General features: G+C 46.8%; 1 protein-coding gene across 7 annotated transcripts in view; it reads right to left on the bottom strand.

Annotated features, from left to right (window-relative positions):
• The window catches only part of STK31 (serine/threonine kinase 31), a 783,847-nt gene that overhangs the window by 47,316 nt on the left and 715,222 nt on the right, over positions 1–21,309 (bottom strand). For all 7 annotated transcript variants that reach the window (XM_063921681.1, XM_063921683.1, XM_063921684.1 and 4 more), the window contains one exon: positions 8,681–8,782. In XM_063921681.1, coding sequence (XP_063777751.1) covers positions 8,681–8,782 — 102 coding nt within the window. The remainder of the gene's footprint in view (positions 1–8,680; positions 8,783–21,309) is intronic.

Raw genomic sequence — 21,309 nt, 5'->3', positions numbered from 1 at the left:
CAAGTGTGTAGGGCCCATAACAATTTCATTCGCCACTTATTGTACATATGGCTGCAGAAAAAGGGCATGGGTGGGTTGACTGATCAAAAGCCACAATGTCCATAACTGCGGCTTCAAACCCCCTCACACAGTCACTACCCCCTGACTCTGCTCACAGACTAACACAACCATGGTCTTGGCAGGGGCTGTTAGGAGAACAATGGGGGAATATGAAGAACAAATAATGAGTCAGGATCAAAAACATAGTTACACGTGTGAGCGCACATATGATTAGAATATATGGTTAATTAGACTGCTGGTTTGATAAAAATAATCTTTTATTTCATAAAAACAGACTAAATAAACATTACCAAAATTAAAAGAACATCACAATGGAAATCACAAAGTGAAAATATGCATATATCCCCGCTATGGCCAATTGGACTTAGGCAATTAGTATTTTGCATGCATGCCAATAGATTTAATGATTAGTTATAATAAGACATAGTCCTTAAGCACAGTCTTAATCGATAGAACTGTTTTCTCCCTCCAGGGAGTTTTTGTTAATAGTGTTAGTATTTGGTTAAGGATTGATTATGCTGAAAAAACCAAACATCCCTTAATACGTATTGAAGGCACAGTCCGTTAGTGCATAACAGCTTTCCTCAGATATTATTGTGTAGTACCAGCTTGCACTGGTCAAGGAAGTGATACTGATAGATTAAATAATCAGTTAGTCCCCCGTCGTGATACTCATATGGGCAATGCTTACCGTCCCACTCTGCGGCGGTTCTCGTGTCTGCGGCTGGGCTATATCACACTGGAGGCATGTAACTTTGTCCAGCTGAGCGGTAGCACGCTCGAGGCGTGTAGTATAGCAGGGAGCGCTCTTAGGTGATCTAAGGACGTCAGGTGGAACGCAGGTGGAGCGCATCAGAAGCCCCGCCCAACCCGGAAGCCGCGGTACGCGGCCGAGCGCTCCCTGCTATACTACACGCCTCGAGCGTGCTACCGCTCAGCTGGACAAAGTTACATGCCTCCAGTGTGATATAGCCCAGCCGCAGACACGAGAACCGCCGCAGAGTGGGAGGGTAAGCATTGCCCATATGAGTGTCACGACGGGGGACTAACTGATTATTTAACCTATCAGCATCACACCCTTGACCAGTGCAAGCTGAGCTGGTACTACACAATAATACTGTATCTGAGGAAAGCTGTTATGCACTAACGGACTGTGCCATCAATACGTATTAAGGGATGTTTGGTTTTTCAGCATAATCAATCCTTAACCAAATACTAACACTATTAACAAAAACTCCCTGGAGGGAGAAAACAGTTCTATCGATTAAGACTGTGCTTAAAGACTATGTCTTGTTATAACTAATCATTAAATCTATTGGCATGCATGCAAAATACTAATTGCCTAAGTCCAATTGGCCATAGCGGGGATATATGCATATTTTCACTTTGTGATTTCCATTGTGATGTTCTTTTAATTTTGGTAATGTTTATTTAGTCTGTTTTTATGAAATAAAAGATTATTTTTATCAAACCAGCAGTCTAATTAACCATATATTCTAATCATATGTGCGCTCACACGTGTAACTATATTTCTTAGGTGTAGTGTCTCTTTATTTAGGAGGACATCCAGATCCTCCTTGTGTGAGCAGCCATCTAAAATCTGAATTGTCAATATACCAAATTTTAGCGCCCACTTTGTACTGTATATTGTTTTGAGGATCAAAAACACACAAATAAATTGATCTGTGAGGCAGTACTAGTGCATTTGTGTACAGGTGTGAGGCTTCCTCAGGGCTATTGAGGGCAGGTGCAAATGTATGAATTGATAATGCTCGGCTATCACTGATCAACTGACTGCCCTGTGACCCTCTAATTGGCAGTACTCATTTCTGTGGGAAAATAATCCATAAAATTGAAGGGCAACCCATGAGTTTAAGCAAAATCTCTCAGTCATCCAGCTGAAGCAAGATGATAAATGGACCACATCTTCATCTACAAAATCCCTGATTGTTACCCTGCTTCAAGCAGGTGTTTTAACCGAGAGCTCATTCAGCTGGTGGCTAATAAATTCCTCTCCGTTCTCCATCACAGACAGATGAGATTACTAGAACGGTGTTCTCTAGCCGAGTAGCAGATAGGGGGTGTGGACTCACAGCACGAATCCCTGTTTCGTCTATCCGGGGGTTCCGGATATGAGGGCTGCCCCCTGGGACCAGTGTGAGTGCAGTGCACAATACAGTGACAGGAGCCAGGTGCTGGACGTAATAACAGTGCAGCACATGGCTCCTGTCACTGAAAATAGGATTTTGATAACCTACCGGTAAATCCTTTTCTCCTAGTCCGTAGAGGATGCTGGGGATGACATCAAGACCATGAGGTATAGACGGGATCCGCAGGAGACATGAGCACTCTAAAGACTTTTCATTGGGTGTGAACTGGCTCCTCCCTCTATGCCCCTCCTCCAGACCTCAGTTGTAGGAACTGTGCCCAGGGAGACTGACATTTCGAGGAAAGAAATTACTTAACTAGTGGTGAGATATCTACTAACTCACACCCTCAACCATGCTGCACACATGGCATTCAACATAACACACGCCAACCGGCATGAACCAATTGCAGCAACATGCTGAAACCAAGAAAACACAACTTGTGTAACTCTAATAACTAAACTGCAGGCAAAGTACGCACTGGGATGGGCGCCCAGCATCCTCTACGGACTAGGAGAAAAGGATTTACCGGTAGGTTATTAAAATCCTATTTTCTAATACGTCCTAGAGGATGCTGGGGACGACATCAAGACCATGGGGTCTATACCAAAGCTCCAGTACGGGCGGGAGAGTGCGGATGACCCTGCAGCACCGATTGACCAAACTTGAGGTCCTCATCGGCCAATGTGTCAAACTTGTAGAACTTAGCAAATGTGTTTGACCCTGACCAAGTAGCTGCTCGGCAAAGTTGTAATGCCGAGACCCCCCGGGCAGCCGTCCAGGATGAGCCCACTTTTCTAGTGGAGTGGGCCTTTACTGACGTCGGTTACGGCAAGCCAGCCATAGTATGAGCTTGATGAATCGTATTTCTAATCCAACGTGCAATAGTCTGCTTGGAAGTAGGACAGCCAATCTTGTTGTGACCATACAGGACAAACAGAGCCTCTGTTTTCCGTATACGAGCCGTTCTAGCGACATAGATTTTCAAAACTCTAACCACATCTAGAGATTTTGAATCAGTGAACGTGTCAGTAACTACTGGCACTACAATAGGTTGGTTTATGTGGAAAAATGAAACCACCTTTGGAAGAAAATGTTGACGAGTCCTCAACTCTGCCCTATCTTCATGGAAGATCAGGTAAGGGCTCTTGTGAGACAAGGCCCCCAATTCAGACACCCGCCTTGCAGATGCCAAAGCCAAAAGCATCACCACTTTCCAAGTGAGAAACTTCAACTCTATCTTTTGTAGAGCCTCAAACCAGTCCGATTGAAGGAACTGCAATACCACGTTAAGGTCCCATGGTGCCACTGGAGGCACGAATGGAGGCTGGATGTGCAGAACCCCTTTCACAAAGGTCTGAACCTCTGGGAGAGGCCAATTGTTTCTGGAAGAACACTGACAAGGCCGAAATCTTGACCTTGATTGATCCCAATCGGAGGCCCGCCTCCACACCATCCTGCAGAAAATGGAGAAAACGTCCCAACTCAAACCCTTCCGTAGGAGCCTTCTTGGATTCACACCAAGACACATATTTTCTCCAAATACGGTGGTAATGTTTCGATGTTACTCCCTTTCTGGCCTGAATAAGGGTGGGGATGACCTCCTCGGGAATACCCTTCCTGGCTAGGATACGGCGCTCAACAGCCATGCCATCAAACGTAGCCGCGGTAAGTCTTGGTACACGCACGGCCCCTGCTGCAGCAGGTCCTCTCGAGGAGGAAGAGGCCGAGGATCTTCTATGAGCAACTGCTGAAGATCTGGGTACCAAGCTCTCCTTGGCCAGTCTGGAGCAATGCAGATTGCTCAAACCCTTGTTTTTCTTATGATCCTGAGTACTTTTGGCATCAGCGGAAGTGGAGGGAAGACATACACTGACGGAAAACACCCACTGGGTCACCAGTGCATCCACTGCTACTGCTTGAGGGTCTCTCGACCTGGAACAGTATCTACACCATCATGTCTATTTGAGGAACTCCCCAAAGACTTGTCACCTCTGCGAAGACTTCTTGGTGAAGGCCCCACTCTCCTGGATGGAGATCGTGTCTACTGAGGAAGTCTGCTTCCCAGTTGTCTACTCCTGGAATGAATATTGCCGACAGAGCTTGTAGATGTTTTTCTGCCCAGCGGAGGATTTTTGTCGCCTCTGCCATTTCCGCTCTGCTTTTCGTTCCGCCCTGCCTGTTTATGTATGCGACTGCTGTTACATTGTCCGCCTGGATCTGCACGGGACGGTCTTGAAGAAGATGTACCGCTTGTTGAAGGCCGTTGTAAATGGCTCTTAGCTCCAGAACGTTTATGTGAAGGCAGGCTTCCTGTTGTGACCAACGTCCCTGGAAGTTTTCTCCCTGAGAGACTGCTCCCCAGCCTCGGAGACTTGCATCCGTGGTTACCAGGACCCAGTCCTGAATCCCGAATCTGCGTCCCTGTATCAGGTGAGAGCTGTGCAACCACCACAGGAGCGAAATCCTGGTTTTTAACGACAGGATTATCTTTCTGTGCATGTGTAGGTGTGACCCCGTCCAACAGGTCCCAATGGAATACTCTGGCATGGAACCTGCCAAACTGTATGGCCTCGTAGGCCTCCATCATCTTCCCCAACAATCGAATGCACTGATGGATCGACACATGTGATGGTTTCAATATCTGTTTTACCATTTTCTGGATTTCCAGAGCCTTTTTCCAGCGGAAGAAATACTCTCTGTACTCTGACAACCTTGTCGTCGGTTCCAACTGTGACTTTGGGTAATTTATGATCCACCTGTGTTGTTGGAGTATTGACAGAGAGAGTGATATGTTTTGTAACAACTGCTCCCTGGATCTCGCCTTTATCAGGAGGTCGTCCAGATAAGGAATTATATTGACTCCTTTCTGACGAAGGAGAACCATCATCTCCGCCATCACCTTGGTGAATACCCTCGGCGCCGTGGAGAGACCGAAAGGTAACGTCTGGAATTGGTAATGGCAATCCTGAACCGCGTATCTCAGATAAGCCTGGTGAGGAGGATAAATGGGAACATGCAGGTTAGCATCCTTTATGTCCACCGACAACAAGTAGTCCCCCTCCTCCAGACTGGCAATCACTGCCCGAAGTGATTCCATCTTGAACTTGAACCTTTTTAGGTAACAATTCAGATCCTTTAGATTTAGGATCGGTCTGACGGAACCGTCCGGCTTCGGAACCACAAAGAGGCTTGAATAAAAACCCCTCCCTTGTTGTGACAACGGTACCAGGATTATGACCTGGTCTTAACATAATTTTTGGATTGCCGCTGTTACTGCTTCTCTTTCTGACGGAGAAACTGGCAAGGTTGATTTTAAAAATCGGCATGGGGAACGTCTTGAAACTCCAGCTTGTACCCCTGGGATACTATTTGCAACAACCAGGGATCCAGGCCAGACAGAATCCAATCCTGGCTGAAGAGTCTAAGACGTGCCGCCACCCGAGCGGCCTCCCGCAAGGGAGATCCAGCGTCATGCTGGGGAATTGGCAGAAGTAGAGGTAGACTGCTGCTCTTGGGAACCTGAAGCCGCTATGGGCGTCTTTCAACTTCCCCTACCTGCAAAGAAGCGGGAACCTCTTGTCTTTTTGTATTTATTGGGCCGAAAGGACTGCATTTGCGGGTGATAGGTCTTTTTTGCCGGTGCAGGCGCAGATGGCAAAAATGTCGACTTACCTGCGGTAGCCGCCGAGACTAACGCATCCAGGCCATCGCCAAATAAGGCCTCACCTTTATATGGGAGAGCCTCCATGTTTCTTTTGGAATCTGCATCCGCGTTCCATTGGCGAATCCACAACGCCCACCTAGCCGATACTGCCATGGTAGCGGCCTGTGAACTGAAGAGTCCAATATTCTTCATTGCTTCCAGCATGTAGGTGGCAGCGTCCTCAATATTTCCTAACTTAAGGAGTATCTAATCTTTATCAATCGTGTCAATTTCTGATGACACGCTTTCTGACCATTTTTCAATAGCGCGACTCACCCATGCGCAGGTAATAGTGGGCTTGATCAGTGTACCATTGGTAACATAAATGGATTTCAATGTCGTTTCCATTTTGCGGTCTGCCGGCTCTTTAAGAGAAGCCGTGCCAGGAGCAGGGAGAAATACCTTCTTTGTCAACCTGGAAAGTGCACTGTCTAACACAGGGGGTAACTCCCACTTTTTCCTGTTATCAGGATTCACCCACATCCCTTCAAACAGAGCATTTAATTCGTGTGAAGGAGGGAACGTGACTTTGGACTTCTTTTCCTTACATAAATACGCCTTCTCCTGAGGTACAGGAGTGGTTTCTGTAACCTCCAACACGACCCTTATTGCCACAATCATATATTGTATATTTTTTGCCAATTTATGATCTATCTCTCGATTCACTATCGTCGACACAAGAGTCAGAATCCGTGTCGGTATCAGTGTTTACAACGTTTGCAAATGGTCTCTTATGTGACCCAGAGGGGCCGCCCGCATAAGGAATAACAGCATCCTGAAAAATCACATCTTCCACAGATTTTCTCCAGCATGCAGCCTTAGATTCAGACTTATCTAATCTACGGTTAATCAGATGCATACTGTCACGTAGCTCTTTCACCCATGCAGGCTCTTGGTGTGCCGGTAGCGCCACCACATTACAACTCTGTGTCCCTAAAATGGCTTCCTCCGGGGAGGAACTCCCTGCATCAGACATGCCTCACACGTGTACAGCACACCAACAGACACACTGGGACTTATTTTGTGGACAGACCCACAGTAAAATCTGTCAGAGGGACACAGGATAGGAGCAGCCAGTTCACAATCCCAGCGCCAGTATTTCCTGTGAACACAGTATGTCCACAGCCTAACAGCGCTTAATAGCACCCTGTACTTGTCAGACGTGGAGGAGAGGACCAGCGTGTTCTCTGCAGCCTGAGGAGAGAGAGAAAATGCAGCTGAGCAGTGTGCTGGCTGCCTGAGGGAAGGGCTGTGCCAGCGGCAACTTATGCCCCCTTTCAGCCAGTTTGAGGTATTTTTCTTGCTGCCCAGGGCGCACCCCTCCCCCGCTCCCTGCACCCTGTAGTGCCTGTGTGTGAGGGCAGCAATGGCGCGCTGTGCTCCCGCCAGCCGCGCCGCACCTCAGCCGTCACTTACTTGATAGAAGATCATTCTTCTTATACTCACCTGTCTTCTGACTTCTGGCTCTGTGAGGGGGGTGACGACGTGCTGTGGGAGTGAGCATCTAGACACGGCTAGCGTTCAGTTTCCTTCAGGAGCTAATGGTGCCCTGTCAGCCAGACGCAGAGCCATGAAACTCTGAGGAAGTTGGTTCTGCTTCTGCCCCCTCAGTCCCACGAAGCAGGGAGTCTGATGCCAGCAGATCTCCCTGAAAATAAAAAACCTAACATAAGTCTTTTCAGAGAAACTCAGTAGAGCTCCTCAGAGTACATCCAGTCGACCTGGGCACATTTCTAAAACTGAGGTCTGGAGGAGGGGCATAGAGGGAGGAGCCAGTTCACACCCAATGAAAAGTCTTTAGAGTGCCCATGTCTCCTGCGGATCCCGTCTATACCCCATGGTCTTAATGTCGTCCCCAGCATCCTCTAGGACGTATGAGAAAAGGAGTTGGTACTTTGGTGTCACCCATCAGCGGGTGACACCTGGGTACGAGGTGCACTCCAGTTGTGACACCACTGTCTCTAGCCAGTGCATTATCCAAGTTACCAGACTTGCCCGACTAATGAGGTTACCTGGGCGTGGTGGGCAAGCCTTCACTTATGGCCATAACTATGCAAAAAACCGCACTCAAAATGGAAAATTTTATTGCAATGATTAATATTAATAAATTGGTAGTGTTTGAATTGTGCACCTGCAACCTTTGTCTTTGTATGCAGTACTACTGAAAGGTCTCCGCAGGGCCGCACCTCTCATTACCGGTGTGCACCCCAGGACCCTCCGAAGTTACCAGACAGTAAGACAGAGCTTGAACTTTGACTAAACACCTGTAGACTACATTGCAGATGAATTGTACACCACCCAAGGATTTAACCTATCTTCAACATTTGCCAGGTCAGTAAAGGTGCGTACATGATAGGAGATATATTAAACTATAGACCAAAATTTTCACCCTTATGCGCACTCTCACGGGTCGTTATTGACCCCTTCTGTCGTCTGTACATGCAGCTCAATTTGGACTTATTGTCCAAAACTGCATGTACGGGCCAGCGTGACTTCACTGAACGATATCTTTAGCGATATTGTACAGTGTGTACGCACTGTAAAAGGTAACCTATGGATAGGAAGACCTTCTAAAGGACAGTAATGACACACTTATCTGCTCCTTTAGTACCACCCCTGCATGAAATGGTATTCCAACAAGCCGGACAGAAAAAATCCAGGGCTGACTGCACAAACACCACTCTCACAATTTACTGACGACTGTTTTTGCTGAGCCATCTTGCAATAACATTTACTTACTAAGTTATTAACAGAAAAATCAACTCACATATTCCTCTTGTTCCCGTTGTATTTCATAAAATATTTTGTCCCTTATTGTTGCGATGTCATGTTTCAGTTCACTAAGAGCAGTTTCACTGTATTCATCTGACTGCAATAAAATTATATTAAAAAAATAAATTCTGTTAAGTGGTAGTAATTCAACAAAATGGACCACAAGTCACAAGGAACAGGAAGCACTTTTATAGTTGCATTACAATGTGCATTTTGTAAATGCTCCCATTGTGATGCATATTTGTTATGAATCGTTAGGGTACGATGTGTACATGGAAAGCAATATAACACACATGGTTATTAAAGAAGCGTCCTTATAGGATTTAGGTACTTACACTTCTGGATTTTAATAAAATGTGTATACAGGTTGAGTATCCCATATCCAAATATTCTGAAATACGGACTTTTTTGAGTGAGATAGTGAAACCTTTGTTTTTTGATGGCTCAATGTACACAAACTTTGTTTAATACACAAAGTTATTAAAAATATTGTATTAAATGACCTTCAGGCTGTGTGCATAAGGTGTATATGAAACATAAATGAATTGTGTGAATGTACACACACTTTGTTTAATGCACAAAGTTATAAAAAATATTGGTTAAAATTACCTTCAGGCTGTGTGTACAAGGTAAATTGTAACATAAATGCATTCTGTGCTTAGACTTAGGTCCCATCACCATAATATCTCATTAAGGTATGCAACTATTCCAAAATACGGAAAAATCTGATATCCAAAATTCCTCTGGTCCCAAGCATTTTGGATAAGGGATACTCAACCTGTATTATATTTATATTTATATATATATGAAGTGGTAAAAGTATGGCGCCACAGGTATATGTGGGCAGGCCGAGTGCAGGGTTTAAAAATACCCGGAGGTGTAGATACTCCTTTAGGGGTAAAAGGCGTCAGCTGAACCCAGAAGAAGTGGCAGGGATAAGCTGCCTATTAATTAAAAATGTAAAAGAGGGGTAGGGGTAATAGCGACTAACAATGTCTACAGATGAGGATATAAATATGAAGAATGAAAAGATACGTGTTTATATAAAAGGGTGGGATATTTATTAAAAAACAGATAATTATAAAAAAATATATATCTTATTTTTAAATATGAATAAATGAGGGGGGGGGGTTATATAAAAGAATGGGTTTAAACAATTAGGACAAATAGTATGGCTGACTAGCATATAAAATCACAGCTGGAAACATAAAATCATAAAAGTGCTTGAGATAAGAGAAAGGTGCTTATCTTAAAATGGAAAGTCACTTGAGGTAAACCCAACGCGTTTCGTCCATCTGACTTCATCAAGGGGTAAAGGGCTACTGAGCAATGATTCTATTTATAGCAAAGGTAATTAGCAGACAAACTATGACATCACTTCCTCCTAGGACTGCATGGTATTAAAGTTACATAGTAAACTGTAAAATTCAGATAAAGACAAGTGTCAGGGGTGGATGATGCAATAATAGTTTCCCAGGGCTGAGTCTAGTGTAAAAACAAGTATAGGAACTTGCAATATAAGTCAAATAAGTCTGGGGGCGCCTTAGGCGTCATTTCCGCCCCGCTTCCTGTGTCCGCGCTTTCATACTGCGCATGTGCACGGTGCCCCACTTCCGGAATTAGCGTCTATGTTCGGGCGCGATGTTGCCCCACTTCCGGCTTGTTCTTTCTGTTAGGCATGCCACACTTCCTAGAATACAATCGGATGTGTCTGTGCGCTTCAGTGACTCCAAATACAGTGATAAAAATGAGTGTTTGCCTTTACTAAAAAACCAAGAGACTTGTTATATTATATTCTTTTACTAGAACTAAATAGTGTTACACTTAAATAAATACAATTGTTAAAACACATAATAAAATGTATCAGCTCAATTGCTATTATATTTCAACCAGAATGCATTCCTTATTTAGTGAAGTATTACGATAAAAAAAACACTTTAACTTAATTGATTAAACCTGTATTTCTTACAAAGGTATCCAATTAGTAAGAAACACTTCCTGTTGCAGCGGGGCGCGGCGTGGAGCTTCCACTGATAGGATGATCTGCATTGTCAATCATCCCGGCGGCCATCTTTCCGAAGCCATGGAATTCTGGACACATTTCCATAGTAGCATATTCAGCTTTCACAGAAATAATATACAAAAATAGATATAAAATGAGGATTAATGCCTTGTAAGGATTAAGTTGGTTTATATGTATACAATTGAAGCAAAGGAATTATTAAGGGAGAAGAGTTCATATTACAAGGAGTATAAACAGATACTTATATATGAATATCGTGTCACACAGCAGCGAGTGTCATGTGAAACGATATTTATATAAAAGTAAGTCCGCCGGGATGATTGACAATGCAGATCATCCTATCAGTGGAAGCGCCACGCCGCGCCCCGCTGCAATAGGAAGTGTGGCATGCCTAACAGAAAGAACAAGCCGGAAGTGGGGCAACATTGCGCCCGAACATAGACGCTAATTCCGGAAGTGGGGCACCGTGCACATGCGCAGTATGAAAGCGCGGACACAGGAAGCGGGGCGGAAATGACGCCTAAGGCGCCCCCGGACTTATTTGACTTATATTGCAAGTTCCTATACTCGTTTTTACACTAGACTCAGCCCTGGGAAACTATTATTGCATCATCCACCCCTGACACTTGTCTTTATCTGAATTTTACAGTTTCCTATGTAACTTTAATACTATGCAGTCCTAGGAGGAAGTGATGTTATAGTTTGTCTGCTAATTACCTTTGCTATAAATAGAATCATTGCTCAGTAGCCCTTTACCCCTTGATGAAGTCAGATGGACGAAAGGCGTTGGTTGTACCTCAAGTGACTTTCCATTTTAAGATAAGCACCTTTCTCTTATAAAAACATAAAAGTGCTTGAGATGTTTCCAGCTGTGATTTTATATGCTAGTCAGCCATACTATTTGTCCTAATTGTTTAAACCCATTCTTTTATATAAACCCCCCCTCATTTATTCATATTTAAAAATAATATTTTTTGTTTATAATTATCTGTTTTTTAATAAATATCCCACCCTTTTATATAAACACGTATCTTTTCATTCTTCATATTTATATCCTTATGTGTAGACATTGTTAGTCGCTATTACCCCTACCCCTCTTTTACATATATATATATATATATATATATATATATATATATATACACACACACATACACACATTATATATATATATATATATATATATATATATATACACACACACACACACACACACACACATATACACACGGTACACCTGGACCATTCAAAAATACTTCAAGCATACTAATCACACACACATGAAAGGACACAGTTATTTTAACACAACCTAGTACCTAAATCTGTCTTTATAATTTCAAGATGGTAGACTGTTAATCAAAGAAAAATAAGAATTTACTCACCGGTAATTCTATTTCTCGTAGTCCGTAGTGGATGCTGGGAACCGTAAGGACCATGGGGAATAGACGGGCTCCGCAGGAGACTGGGCACTCTAAAAGAAAAATTAGGTACTATCTGGTGTGCACTGGCTCCTCCCTCTATGCCCCTCCTCCAGACCTCAGTTAGGGAAACTGTGCCCGGAAGAGCTGACACAATAAGGAAAGGATTTGGAATCCCGGGTAAGACTCATACCAGCCACACCAATCACACCGTACAACTCGTGATACTATACCCAGTTAACAGTATGAATAACAACTGAGCCTCACGAACAGATGGCTCATAACAATAACCCTTTAGTTAGGCAATAACTATATACAAGTATTGCAGACAATCCGCACTTGGGATGGGCGCCCAGCATCCACTACGGACTACGAGAAATAGAATTACCGGTGAGTAAATTCTTATTTTCTCTGACGTCCTAGTGGATGCTGGGAACTCCGTAAGGACCATGGGGATTATACCAAAGCTCCCAAACGGGCGGGAGAGTGCGGATGACTCTGCAGCACCGAATGAGCAAACTCAAGGTCCTCCTCAGCCAGGGTATCAAACTTGTAGAATTTTGCAAACGTGTTTGATCCCGACCAGGTAGCAGCTCGACAAAGTTGTAAAGCCGAGACCCCTCGGGCAGCCGCCCAAGAAGAGCCCACCTTCCTCGTGGAATGGGCCTTTACTGATTTAGGATGCGGCAGTCCAGCCGCAGAATGTGCAAGTTGAATCGTGGAGCAGATCCAGCGAGCAATAGTCTGCTTAGAAGCAGGAGCACCCAGCTTGTTGGGTGAATGCAGGATAAACAGCGAGTCAGTTTTTCTGACTCTAGCCGTCCTGGAAACATAGATTTTCAGGGCCCGGACTACGTCCAGCAACATGGAGGCCTCCAAGTCCCGAGTAGCCGCAGGCACCACAATAGGTTGGTTCAAATGAAACGCTGATACCACCTTAGGGAGGAATTGGGGACGCGTCCTCAATTCTGCACTGTCCATATGGAAGATCAGATAGGGGCTTTTACAGGACAAAGCCGCCAATTCTGACACCCGCCTAGCCGAAGCCAAAAGCATGACCACTTTCCACGTGAGATATTTTAACTCCACGGTCTGAAGTGGCTCAAACCAATGTGATTTTAGGAAATCCAACACAACGTTGAGATCCCAAGGTGCCACTGGGGGCACAAAAGGGGGCTGAATATGCAGCACTCCCTTAACAAATGTCTGAACTTCAGGCAGTGAAGCCAGTTCTTTTTTGAAAGAAAATAGACAGGGCCAAAATCTGGACTTTAATGGAACCTAATTTTAGGCCCATAGTCACTCCTGACTGTAGGAGGTGCAGAAAACGACCCAGGTGAAATTCTTCTGTGGGGGCCTTCATAGCCTCACACCAAGCAACATATTTTCGCCATATGTCAGTGATCGCAAAAACGCGCTATGGCGCGTTTTTTACCCGTTTTTGAAGACACAGGACTCCAGTGTACAAAGTGGGAGGGTCCCCGGGGACGCGCTCCTCATTCCGCAAATCCGTAAGGGGGATTTGTTTGACTGACATGCTGGCCTCGTGGTGAATGCTATAAAGAGGAGGTGGAGCCAGTTTCCCCTCCTCTTTGGCGCCTGGCTGCTTGCGGAGGCCAGCTGACTCGCGGTGTCCGTAAGTGTATCGGTGGGACGGGGGTTGTCACAGGGATTGTCACAGGGATGAGAGGTGCTGGCAATGTGCAGGGATCGGCGTCCGTGATCTAGTGGCTAAAGCTGGGCAAAGTGACTGGGGCTTCCCGCGGTGCCGTCTGAGGCAGTGGCCGCGCTGCCGCTCTTGCCTTTGATGTGTTCTCTCAAAGCAAGAGCAGCAGCGCGGCCACTGCCTCAGACAGCACCGCGGGAAGCCCCAGTCACTTTGCCCAGCTTTAGCCACTAGATCACGGACGCCGATCCCTGCTGACGTGGTGCGCTCGAATCCCGTGAGTCTGTCCGCTATGGCCACCCGGTGAACTTGGTGGCGGTAATGTATAGCTGCGGCCGTGACGCGTGTTAGTTACGGCCGTGTCAGTCACTATGCCTTGGTTTGCTGACTGGTGTCCGGGGTTCCCGCCGGGAGACTAAGTGGTCAGTAATTGCAGGCGCTGTAAAGGTTCCTTGGCTGGCTGGCGTCTTCGGAGGGATGGGGGCTGGAGCTGTGGTCGGCTGTGTTTTTCCCCATCACCACAGGTTATGTGGTGAATCACCACATAACCTGTGGTGATGGGGAAAAACACAGCCGACCGCTAACAGCTGAATTGCCTGATAGTTGGGGGGGGGGGGGGGGGGAGGGAGGGAGGAGAGAGCTGGAGAGAAGAAGAGACGGAGAGAGAACGCTGTGGGTCCGGCGTTAGTGTGATAGAGGGGGCTGCTGACACTGTTAATTGGGGCAACTCTTGTGGGTGACACCAATTAACTTCGCACAGCCAATCAGGAGAGTGCCATGACATGGCGCTCCCTGATTGGCTGGAGGGACCTTCACTGACAGAAGTCATGGGGGTCCCGCCAGTTGGGGAAAGGGGTTCCATGTGTAAACATGGAACCCCTTGAAGTGCGTGGTTCGGGTTATTCGTTTTTTATATTTTATTTTAAACAAGTCCCTGGATTACAACGTTAAAGAAGAGGGCCGACACTGGATTGTTTGTGAGTATAATTTGATTTTTACAGGTAATTCGTGGATTCTATGTGCTCTAACAGGCGCAATGTGTATACTGACGTGGTCTGCCTGGCGCAATGTGTATAATAATCTGCTCTGCCTGGCGCAATGTGTATAACGTGCTCTACCTGGCGCAATGTGCATAATAACGTGCTCTGCCTGGCGCAATGTGCATAATAACGTGCTCTGCCTGGCGCAATGTGCATAATAACGTGCTCTGCCTGGCGCAATGTGTATAATAACGTGCTCTGCCTGGCGCAATGTGCATGATAACGTGCTCTGCCTGGCGCAATGTGTATAATAACGTGCTCTGCCTGGCGCAATGTGCATGATAACGTGCTCTGCCTGGCGCAATGTGCATAATAACGTGCTCTGCCTGGCGCAATGTGTATAATAACGTGCTCTGCCTGGCGCAATGTGTATAATAACGTGCTCTGCCTGGCGCAATGTGTATAATAACGTGCTGTACCTGGAGCAAAGTGTATAACATGCTGTACCTGGAGCAAAGTGTATAAAGTGCTCTGTCGCAGTGTGTATAGGAGGTTTTACCTGGTGCAATGTGTATAAGCGGCACTACTGTGTGGTGCAATGTGAAGTGGCACTATTATGTGGTCACGACCCGTCCCCATGAAGCAACACCCCTAAAAAAAAAAAAATTGCCGCGCCTTCGGCGCGCATCGCCTGTGCTTTGCTGTCTGGTAGGTGGAGCACCAATTCACTATCTGCCAAAGGCCACCAAAATGTCTAGTTACACCTGTGGTGCAGGGTGTCCTGCATGCTACACAGCCCAGCAGCACTGTCACCCCATCACCTTCACCTTGCAACACTTTTGTAGTGTCCAAACAAGATTAAGATTAATACGAACCTTCATTCCAATGGGACCCAGAAAAAGACCGGTAGGACCCCAATTTTTAGAAGTGAGGGGTCCCTGGGACCCACTTTTATTTTGGCTCAGCGCGATCACTGATATGTGGTGATAATGCTTTGCTGTCACATCTTTCCTAGCTTTTATCAGCGTAGGAATGACTTCAACCGGAATGCCCTTTTCCATCAGGATCCGGCGTTCAACCGCCATGCCGTCAAACGCAGCCGCGGTAAGTCTTGGAACAGACAGGGCCCCTGCTGTAGCAGGTCCTGTCTGAGAGGCAGATGCCAAGGGTCCTCTGAGATCATTTCTTGCAGTTCCGGGTACCAAGTCCTTCTTGGCCAATCCGGAACGATGAGTATAGTTCTTACTCCTCTCTTTCTTATTATCCTCAGCACCTTTGGTATGAGAGGAAGAGGAGGGAACACATAAACCGACTGGTACACCCACGGTGTCACTAGAGCGTCCACAGCTATCGCCTGAGGGTCCCTTGACCTGGCGCAATATCTTTTTAGCTTTGTGTTTAGGCAGGACGCCATCATGTCCACCTGTGGCCTTTCCCAACGGTTTACAATCAGTTGGAAGACTTCTGGATGAAGTCCCCACTCTCCCGGGTGGAGGTCGTGCCTGCTGAGGAAGTCTGCTTCCCAGTTGTCCACTCCCGGAATGAACACTGCTGACAGTGCTATCACGTGATTTTCCGCCCATCGGAGAATCCTTGTGGCTTCTGCCATCGCCATCCTGCTTCTTGTGCCGCCCTGTCGGTTTACATGGGCGACCGCCAGGATGTTGTCTGACTGAATCAGCACCGGCTGGTTTTGAAGCAGGGGTCTTGCCTGACTTAGGGCATTGGAAATGGCCCTTAGTTCCAGAATATTTATGTGTAGGGAAGCCTCCTGACTCGACCATTGTCCTTGGAAGTTTCTTCCCTGAGTGACTGCCCCCCCCTCGGAGGCTTGCATCCGTGGTCACCAGGACCCAGTCCTGTATGCCGAATCTGCGGCCCTCTAGAAGATGAGCACTCTGCAGCCACCACAGCAGAGACACCCTGGCCCTCGGGGACAGGGTGATCAGCCGATGCATCTGAAGATGCGATCCGGACCACTTGTCTAACAGATCCCACTGAAAGATCCTTGCATGGAACCTGCCGAATGGAATTGCCTCGTAAGAAGCTACCATCTTTCCCAGGACTCGCGTGCAGTGATGCACCGACACCTGTTTTGGTTTCAGGAGGTCTCTGACCAGAGATGACAACTCCTTGGCCTTCTCCTCCGGAAGAAACACCTTCTTCTGTTCTGTGTCCAGAACCATACCCAGGAACAGCAGACGCGTTGTAGGAACCAGCTGCGACATTGGAATATTCAAAATCCAGCCGTGCTGTTGAAGCACTTCCTGAGATAGTGCTACTCCGACCAACAACTGCTCCCTGGACCTCGCCTTTATAAAGAGATCGTCCAAGTATGGGATAATTATAACTCCCTTCTTTCTAAGGAGTATCATCATTTCGGCCATTACCTTGGTAAATACCCTCGGTGCCGTGGACAGACCAACGGCAACGTCTGAAATTGGTAATGGCAATCTTGTACCACAAAACGGAGGTACACCTGGTGAGGAGGGTAAATGGGGACATGCAGGTACGCATCCTTGATGTCCAGTGATACCATGTAATCCCCTTCTTCCAGGCTTACAATAACCGCCCTGAGCGATTCCATTTTGAACTTGAACCTTCTTATATAAGTGTTCAAGGATTTTAAATTTAGAATGGGTCTCACCGAACCGTCTGGTTTCGGTACCACAAACATTGTGGAATAGTAACCCCGTCCCTGTTGAAGGAGGAGAACTTTTATTATCACCTGCTGGAGGAACAGCTTGTGAATTGCCGACAGCACTACCTCCCTGTCCGGGGGAGTAGCTGGCAAGGCTGATTTGAGGTAACGGCGAGGGGGAGACGTCTCAAATTCCAGCTTGTATCCCTGAGATACCACTTGTAGAACCCAGGGATCCACCTGTGAGCGAACCGGTCGCTGAAGTTCCGGAGACGGGCCCCGACCGCACCTGGCTCAACCAGTGGAGCCCCAGCGTCATGCGGTGGATTTAGTGGAAGCAGGGGAGGATTTCTGTTCTTGGGAACTGGCTGTATGGTGCAGCTTTTTCCCTCTACCCCTGCCTCTGGGCAGAAAGGACGCGCCTTTAACCCGCTTGCCTTTCTGGGGCCGAAAGGACTGTACATGATAATACGGTGCTTTCTTTGGCTGTGAGGGAACCTGGGGTAAAAATGCTGACTTCCCAGCTGTCGCTGTGGAAACGAGGTCCGAGAGACGACTCCCAAACATTTCCTCACCCTTGTAAGGCAAAACCTCCATGTGCCTTTTAGAATCCGCATCACCTGTCCACTGCCGAGTCCATAATACTCTCATGGCAGAAAATAAGATTTTACTCACCGGTAAATCTATTTCTCGTAGTCCGTAGTGGATGCTGGGAACTCCGAAAGGACCATGGGGAATAGCGGCTCCGCAGGAGACTGGGCACAACTAAAAGAAAGCTTTTAGACTACCTGGTGTGCACTGGCTCCTCCCACTATGACCCTCCTCCAAGCCTCAGTTAGGATACTGTGCCCGGAAGAGCTGACACAATAAGGAAGGATTTTGAATCCCGGGTAAGACTCATACCAGCCACACCAATCACACCGTATAACTCGTGATACTATACCCAGTTAACAGTATGAAATATAACTGAGCCTCTCAACAGATGGCTCAACAATAACCCTTTAGTTAGGCAATAACTATATACAAGTATTGCAGACAATCCGCACTTGGGATGGGCGCCCAGCATCCACTACGGACTACGAGAAATAGATTTACCGGTGAGTAAAATCTTATTTTCTCCAACGTCCTAGTGGATGCTGGGAACTCCGTAAGGACCATGGGGATTATACCAAAGCTCACAAACGGGCGGGAGAGTGCGGATGACTCTGCAGCACCGAATGAGAGAACTCAAGGTCCTCCTCAGCCAGGGTATCAAATTTGTAGAATTTAGCAAACGTGTTTGCCCCTGACCAAGTTGCAGCTCGGCAAAGTTGTAAAGCCGAGACCCCTCGGGCAGCCGCCCAAGATGAGTCCACTTTCCTTGTGGAATGGGCTGTTACTGATTTAGGATGCGGCAATCCAGCCGCAGAATGCTCCAGCTGAATTGTGCTACAAATTCAGCGAGCAATAGTCTGCTTAGAAGCAGGAGCACCTATTTTGTTGGGTGCCTACAGGATCAAAAATGAGTCAGTTTTCCTGACTCCAGCCGTCCTGGAAATATAAATTTTTAAGGCCCTGACTACATCCAGTAACTTGGAATCTTCCAAGTCCCTAGTAGCCGCAGGCACTACAATAGGTTGGTTCAAGTGAAAAGCTGATACCACCTTAGGGAGAAACTGGGGACGAGTCCTCAATTCTGCCCTATCCATATGGAAAATCAGATAAGGGCTTTTACATGACAAAGCCGCCAATTCTGACACACGCCTGGCCGAAGCCAAGGCCAATAACATGACCACTTTCCACGTGAGATATTTCAAATCCACAGTTTTAAGTGGCTCAAACCAATGTGATTTTAAGAAACTCAACACCACGTTGAGATCCCAAGGTGCCACAGAAGGCACAAAAAAGGGGCTGAATATGTAGCACTCCCTTTACAAATGTCTGAACTCCAGGCAGTGAAGCCAGTTCTTTCTGGAAGAAAATCGACAGAGCCGAAATCTGGACCTTAATGGAACCCAATTTTAGGCCCATAGTCACTCCTGACTGTAGGAAGTGCAGAAAACGACCCAGCTGAAATTCCTCTGTTGGGGCCTTCCTGGCCTCACACCACGCAACATATTTTCGCCAAATATGGTGATAATGGTTTGCGGTTACTTTTTTCCTGGCTTTTATCAGCGTAGGAATGACTTCCTCCGGAATGCCCTTTTGCTTTAGGATCCGGAATTCAACCGCCATGCCGTCCAACGCAGCCGCGGTAAGTCTTGGAACAGACAGGGCCCCTGCTGTAGCAGATCCTGTCTGAGCGGTAGAGGCCATGGGTCCTCTGATATTATTTCTTGAAGTTCTGGGTACCAAGCTCTTCTTGGCCCATCCGGAACCACGAGTATCGTTCTTACTCCTCGTATTCTTATTATTCTCAGTACCTTTGGTATGAGAGGCAGAGGAGGGAATACATAAACCGACTGGTACACCCACAGTGTCACTAGAGCGTCCACAGCTATTGCCTGAGGGTCCCTTGACCTGGCGCAATATCTCGTTTTTTGTTTAGGCGGGACGCCATCATGTTCACCTGTGGCCTTTCCCAACGGTTTACAATCAGTTGGAAGACTTCTGGATGAAGTTCCCACTCTCCCGGGTGTCGGTCGTGTCTGCTGAGGAAGTCTGCTTCCCAGTTGTCCACTCCCGGAATGAACACTGCTGACAGTGCTAAGACGTGATTTTCCGCCCATCGGAGAATCCTTGTGGCTTCTGCCATCGCCATCCTGCTTCTTGTGCCGCCCTGTCGGTTAACATGGGCGACTGCCGTGATGTTGTCTGATTGGATCAGTACCGGCTGGTTTTGAAGTAGAGGCCTTGCCAGACTTAGGGCATTGTAAATGGCCCTCAGTTCCAGAATATTTATGTGTAGGGACGACTCTTGACTTGACCAAAGTCCTTGGAAATTTCTTCCCTGTGTGACTGCCCCCCAGCCTCGAAGGCTGGCATCCGTGGTTACCAGGACCCAGTCCTGTATGCCGAATCTGCGGCCCTCTTGAAAATGAGCACTCTGCAGCCACCACAGTAGAGATACCCTGGTCCTTGGAGACAGGGTTATCAGCCGATGCATCTGAAGATGCGATCCCGACCACTTGTCCAAGAGGTCCCACTGAAAGGTTCTTGCATGGAACCTGCCAAATGGAATTTTGCTTCGTAAGAAGCTACCATTTTTCCCAGGACTCGTGTGCAGTGATGCACCGATACCTGTTTTGGTTTCAGTAGATCTCTGACTAGAGATGACAGCTCCTTGGCTTTCTCCTGCGGGAGAAACACTTTTTTTCTGTTCTGTGTCCAGAACCATCCCCAGGAACAGCAGGCATGTGGTATGAACCAGCTGTGACTTTGGAATGTATAGAATCCATCCGTGCTGTTGTAGCACTTCCCGAGATAGTGCTACTCCGACCAACAACTGCTCCATGGACCTCGCCTTTATAAGGAGATCGTCCAAGTACGGGATAATTAAAAACTCCCTTTTCTCGAAGGAGTATTATCATTTCTACCATTACCTTGGTAAAGACCCTCGGTGCCGTGGACAGTCCAAACGGCAGTGTTTGGAATTGGTAATGGCAATCCTGTACCACAAATCTGAGGTACTCCTGGTAAAGATGGTAAATGGGGACATGTAGGTAAGCATCCTTGATGTCCAGGGATACCATGTAATCCCCCTCCTCCAGGCTTGCAATAACCGCCCTGAGCGATTCCATCTTGAACTTGAATTTTTTTATGTATGTGTTCAAGGACTTCAAATTTAAAATGGGTCTCACCGAACCGTCCGGTTTCGGTACCACAAACAGTGTGGAATAGTAACCCCGTCCTTGTTGAAGTAGGGGCACCTTGACTATCACCTGCTGGGAATACAGCTTGTGAATTGCCTCTAGCAC

Source organism: Pseudophryne corroboree, chromosome 5 (genome assembly GCF_028390025.1).
Source record: "Pseudophryne corroboree isolate aPseCor3 chromosome 5, aPseCor3.hap2, whole genome shotgun sequence".
Lineage (NCBI taxonomy): Eukaryota > Metazoa > Chordata > Amphibia > Anura > Myobatrachidae > Pseudophryne > Pseudophryne corroboree.
Note: the sequence above shows the minus strand (reverse complement) of the source record. Positions and strands in the feature narration are given on the sequence as shown.